We start from the raw sequence: 5,866 nt of genomic DNA, 5'->3' as shown, positions 1-5,866 counted from the left end.
AAGAGAGAGGGAGAGAGGGAGGGAGGGAGAGAGAGAGAGAGAGAGAAATGAAGAAAAAAAGCCTTATGTTTAAAAAATAATTATAGCAGCTCTTTTTGCAGTGCAAACTTAGAGAGGTGCTCATCTTTTGGGAAATGGCCGAACATACTGTGGTATAAGAACATCATAATTCACTAATAAATGATGAAAGCATAGGTTACAAAGAAACCTAGGAAGACATCTATGAACTGATTCAGAATAGACTGAGCAGAACCCAGAAAACCATTTCTACAATAATTGAAATATAAACAACTCAAACAGTTACAACTAGGATCAATGCAATGACCAATAGTGATCTTCGATGACAAAGACTTGTTACCCACTTTCTGAAAGAGGGATAGACTCAGGGTGCAGAATAATACATTTATCTCTTAGACATGGTATTGTTATAATTTTGCATTGATAACAAGTCTTTTTTTTTTCCTTCGGAAGATGGGGGTGAGATTTTTGGTAATTGAAAAAAAAGTTTTAACTCAAGATTATCACAAATAAGATGACAAACCCCGGATTCGGCGGGCCTGTGGGGCGTGCTATTCAGGCACTCCACTGTTTACATTAAAAGTCCACAACTAGGAAGAAAAAAAAGGACAGACGTGGTGAGCGCGCGGCGAGAAGCAGAAGGCTCCCGGCCCCCACAGGCAAGACTCCCCCACGAAGCAACAAATGCACACCGTAAAGTGGCCGGGGGTGGAGGAGTTGGGGGTGCGGGGACTGAGCTCAGCCCCGAGGCCGACCCAAAAGAGGCAGCGCAGAGACAACGCACGCTTGCCTCCCCCGGGTCCAGAGCCCGACCACCCCACTCCCGCCCTTCCACAGGCCCGCTCCCTTCACCCACGGCAGAGCCACCAGCCTGGAACTTAGAAGTGACGACCGCGTGTCTCAGCGAGGGGAATCCCCAAGGGGGTGGGGACTCTTTAACGGGCTACACCGGGGGGGGGGGGGGTCTCCCGCACACTGGCAGGTCAGGACTCCGGGAGGCCGGCGGGCCCCGACTCAGGCGGAACAGAGGCGGAGGGAGACGCAGGGCCTAGTCACGCCCGAAGCCCCCCGCCTCTCCACCGACGCCTTGGACGACTCCCCCTCCCGTTACCCCCCCCCCCTTTACCTTTTCCTCCACGCAGTTCACGATGATGGACGGATATTTGCGGCTCAGCCAGCGAAAGAAAGCCGGGACTCCCATGGTGTCGGTCGGGCGCTTTTTGAGTAGGCAAGCCCGGTCCCGGGGAAAAAAAGCGTAACCAGAGAGACAGGCGGCGGCGGCAGAGGGTAGGCACTTCCGCCCACCTTCAGGCCGAGCGGGGGGAAGTGACGCCACGCGGCCGCCGCGGCAGAGCACGGCGGGAAAAGAGCGGCGGAGTGAGGCAGGGGGCGGGGGAAGCGACCTGGCTGAGGCGGGGCTCCCGCTGCTGCGGGCAGCCCCAGGCACAGCGGGCGTAAGCTGGGCTACCCCACGAAGGTGACTGCTAGGGGTCGGGGAGTCCATCCGCCATCCCCCGCCATTTGGGCGGAGGCCTCGCCCTGGCGACCCAAGCTCCCGTTAGATAAGGCGGGGCCTGTCTGGAGCGCCTCGACCCCGTGTGCCCCACGCGCAGCTGTTCTTCACCCCCCACCCTTGATTGAGCGGCGCAGGTGGGAAGGACGCCCCGGGATGGTCGCTGCCTTCGCTCGGGCTCCACACCGAGTAGCAGCTCCAGTCTAGGGAACCCTGCTGGTAGGCTCCGGAATTTGGCCTTTGGCGGGGGGCCACAAAAGAATGTCTTTTGTCCTCCTTTACCCTAATTGCGAACCACCCTGCCCAGGATCTTTTCTGGGGGTCGAACCCTCTTTATTTTACGTTGTTACTCCTCTTCTGTGTACACTCGGAGCCTTTGAACAATTCCTTCAAGGGATCTGTGATCTGGTTTAAAATGGAAAGTAAAACTTTACCATTTTTGTTTGGTTTTGAGTGCAGCATGTCAAAGGTGGCCCAGTGGACTGGTCTTTCAGTGCCCCTTCACTTAGAGAAATTCCCTGCGGGGGTTCTTAAGTGTGGTCTGGGGGCCCCCTGGCTCCCTCCAGGCCCTGTCAGGGGTTCTATGGGGTCAAAATTATTTTCATAATAATACTAAGGGTTTTAAGCTAAATATGGAAAGCTATAACCCACGTAAACAAAAAAAACTCTTTGGAGTCTCGATTTTTAAGAATGTAAAAAGGGTCCTGAGACCAAAAACTTTGAGAACCACCTAGTTGCAGGATTTAGCCCTGGGAAGAAAGCATCTTAGAGAATAAATAGCTCTGCTTCCTTATGAAAAAGTGAGCAAACATGCCTATAGAATTTAAATGATTTGTCTAAGGTCATGGGGCTTTAGTAGCAGAACTGTATTTAAAACATGTCTGATGACTATACTAGGGTATAGCGTTGAAGACATTAATTTCTGCACTCCAAGAAAACTGCTATACCATTAGTTTTCATCTTGAAGGGACAGAACCCCTTTCTAGGTTTCTTGATATTTGTATTCATATGGTATCTATGTTTGGGCCAACGACATTTAACGTTTAAAAATTTCTTTAGGCTTTTTAAATGACCAGTTCCTTTTGCAGTTACTTTTATGGTAGGAAGATATATTTTCAACTCATCAAAAATGTCTTCTCTTTCATTTATGTTAATTAAAAATGCTGTTTCTGAAATTGAAATCCTTGTGGGTTTTTTTTTTTAATATGCTTACAAAACCAATGAAAGTTTAAACCTGGTATTAAGTGAGCTATTAAAAAGCCTAAGCTGTTAGGGTTGGAAGAAATTTTTAAATCATAAGAGGCTCTCTCCTTTTATTTTACAGATGAAGAAATAGACCGATTCCACATCTAGAATAAGAGTTCTTAAACTTTTGGTTTGTCATGGACCCTCTTGACAGGCTGTTAAAGTCTATGTATGGATGCCTTCTCAGAATAATGTAATAAAATAAATAAAATTACAAAGACAATCAATTATATTGAAATAAAGATGCAGTTTTTTTACCTTGAAGTTTATGGACTCCCTGACTTAAAAAACCTTGTTCTAGAATATCTTTTAAAACTAGAATTGCTTTTTGGGCGGGGAGGGCTGGGGAGGGCGTAATATTACATGACAGTGTTTTCTGCATATTTTGAAAATGATAATTTATATCAATTGAGTTTAAGCATATAAGATCATATCTCTAGAAGTGTAAAGGACCTCAGAGGCCATTCCCATCATCTAAAAGATGAGGAAATTGACCCAGGGAAGTATACAGAGGGATAGAGATATATATGCAGGCTTTGAACCCAAGTCCTTAGACTGCCAAAGCCAGTGTGTTTTCCACAGTTCCATATATTTTATGATGAAATTATTTTAAGGTGAAAAGTAAGGTTGTTGGTAACAAGTTTCTGAAATTTTAATTCAACAATCACTTAGTCCACCAATAATTATCTAATAAAAGCCTGCTGTGTTCCGGCACCAAGCTAAGTGCTAGGGATACAAAAAAAAAGGTAGGAACTCAGTCTAATGGGAGAGACAACAAAATAACAAATAGGTTCAAACAAGGTATACACAAGATAAACACTAAGTAATTTCATAACAAATAGGACAAAGAAAAAGAGATGGCTCTAGGATTAAAAAGATTGGGAAAAGCTTCATATAGAAGGTAGGATTTAGTTGGGACTTGAAGGAAGCTAGGGAAGTCAGGAGTTGGAGATGAGGAAGAACATTCTACATACTAAGCTCTGTGTTAGGCACTAGTGATCCAAAGATGGAAAACATTCAAATTTACAATCTATTATTGTCAATCAAGTATTTTATTAAGTCTCTACTATGTGCTAAGCTCTGAGGATACAAAGAATGGCAAAAGATAGTCCTTCCTCTCAAAGCCAAATAGAAGAGGCAATGCACAATTATGTACAAACAAGATATATACAAGATATTTGGTGATAATCAGAGAGCAAAGGCACTAGATAGCATTCAAGGAAATCAGGAAAAGCTTCTTGCAGAAGGTGGGATTTTAACTGGAACTTCAGGGAAGACAGAAGGCAAAGTTGAGGAGGAAGAGCATTCTGGGAATGAGGGACAGTCAGTAAAAATGTCCATAGTTGGGAAACAGGAGTGTTATGTGTGAGGACCAGCAATGAGTGTCACTAGGAGTAGGAGGATAGATTTGAAGGGTCTTGAATCCCAAAGAAAATGTTTATTTTATTCTAGAAGTGATAGGGAGCTGGAGTTTATTGATTGGGAGGGAGAAAGTAGGTAATGTAGTCACTTTTGTGCTTCAGGAATATCAATTCAACAAGTGAGTGGAGAACATACTAGATTGGGGAGGTACTTGAGGCAGGGAGACCAACCAGCAGGCTATTGCAATAGTTCATACATGGGGTAGTGGCAATGTCAGAGGAGAGAAGGAAGCATACATTCAAGATGTTACAAAGGTAAAATTGACAAGCCTTTGCAACTGATTAAATAGGGGGGTAAGAGAGAATTGAGAGTCAAGAATAACACCTAGGTTGAGGGCCTGGGTGACTGGTAGAATGGTGGTAACTTTGATAGTAATAGGGAAGTTAGGAAGAGGGGAGGATTTAGGAGAAAAGAAGTTTAAAATGTCTACAGTACATTCAGTTTGAGATGTCCAATAGGCAGTTCAAGATGAAAGTCTGGAGGGTTGGATAAGTAGATCTGAGAAGCATCAGAATAGATAATTGAATCCATGGGAATTGATGAGATTACCCATTGGAATATAATAAAGAAGAGAGCCCAGAACAGACTCTTGTGGGGCACCTAGGATTAGCAGGTTGATGTAGATGAAGATCCAGCAAAGGAGACAGAAAAAGTGTGATCAGACAAGTATGAAGAGAACCAGGATAGAGTATTGTCATGGAAACCTACAGAAAGGAGAGTACCAAGGAAAAGAGGGTGATCGACAAGTTTTAAAGGCTGCAGAGAGGTCAAGGATGAGGATTAAGAAAAGGAGAATACCATATCACAATTATACAGATAAGTATGGTACAAAATAGAATGTAGTAGGCCAAGGACAGGTCCAAACTAAGTATTCCAGGAAAATCTGCAGAGAAATAAAGAACATTTAGGGAGGTTTAGAGAAAGTACTATGGTAAAAGTACAACCTGAGCTTAACCTTGGAGGAGAAGAGGCTTTCACCATTCTAAGAGGTGAAGGGAGTGCATTCTAGGAGTGGTGGATGCCCAGTAAAATTAAGAGACAGTATAACAAGATTGAAAAACACAAGTCCAATTTGATGGGAAAGTAGAAATATGTGGAGTAAAGTGAAACTAAGAAAGATAAGTTACCAAGAATACAGTACCCACAGTGATTACAGCAATGTACATGGAAAGAACAATAAAAATGAAATGAACCCTGTGAAATTGAAGATGCTAGCCCTGGAAGAGAATATATTCAAAATTCAGCTTTGTTGTAAAAAGTGGGAGAATGTTGCTTTTGTGGTCAAATGCAAATATTGACTTTAGTTTGCATTTTTCCTCCTTTTAAAGCTTTGTTATAATGGAAAGCTCACTGGGAAGGGGAGAAGAAATGTGTTCAGAAATAAACAACAAAATAAATGAATTTTAAAAGAAAGGTACAATTAGAACTAGATTGTAGAGGGTCTTAAAGGACCTATCGATGTTTTATCCTGTAAATGATAAGAAGCCAATAATGGTTTCTGAGCAGGGTAAGCAAGTCCTACATATTCAGAAAATTACTTTGGCAGCTGTATAAAGGATGAATTTGAACAGAACTGCTGCATATTCGCCATGTTTGTGTATGTATAGTGTTTATAAAACATGGCATGTTATCTTAAATGTCAGCCTATAGGTCCAAATAAGAATTCTG

The 5,866-nt window shown here is 43.2% G+C and overlaps 1 protein-coding gene and 1 long non-coding RNA gene across 3 annotated transcripts in view; one reads left to right on the top strand and one right to left on the bottom strand.

Annotated features, from left to right (window-relative positions):
* XRN2 (5'-3' exoribonuclease 2) overlaps positions 1 to 1,523 on the bottom strand; it is a 109,210-nt gene extending 107,687 nt beyond the window's left edge. The window contains exon 1 of one of the 2 annotated variants that reach the window (XM_069075505.1): positions 1,145 to 1,523. In XM_069075505.1, the coding sequence (XP_068931606.1) occupies positions 1,145 to 1,522 (378 nt within the window). In that variant the 5' untranslated portion in view covers position 1,523. The remainder of the gene's footprint in view (positions 1 to 1,144) is intronic. The other variant, XM_069075506.1, reaches the window with a different exon arrangement.
* An 88-nt stretch (positions 1,524 to 1,611) lies between these two features.
* Positions 1,612 to 3,040, top strand: LOC138151927 (uncharacterized). The gene is made up of 2 exons (XR_011165966.1): positions 1,612 to 1,750; positions 2,856 to 3,040. It is a non-coding gene; the product is annotated as an uncharacterized lncRNA (long non-coding RNA).
* Positions 3,041 to 5,866: the final 2,826 nt, after the last annotated feature.

Source organism: Petaurus breviceps, unplaced genomic scaffold (genome assembly GCF_028583685.1).
Source record: "Petaurus breviceps papuanus isolate PSGF00001 unplaced genomic scaffold, PetGlider_PUasm1.0 90919, whole genome shotgun sequence".
NCBI classification, from domain to species: Eukaryota; Metazoa; Chordata; class Mammalia; order Diprotodontia; family Petauridae; genus Petaurus; species Petaurus breviceps.
The sequence above is the reverse complement of the archived record's forward strand: the minus strand, read 5'-3'. Positions and strand labels throughout refer to the sequence as shown.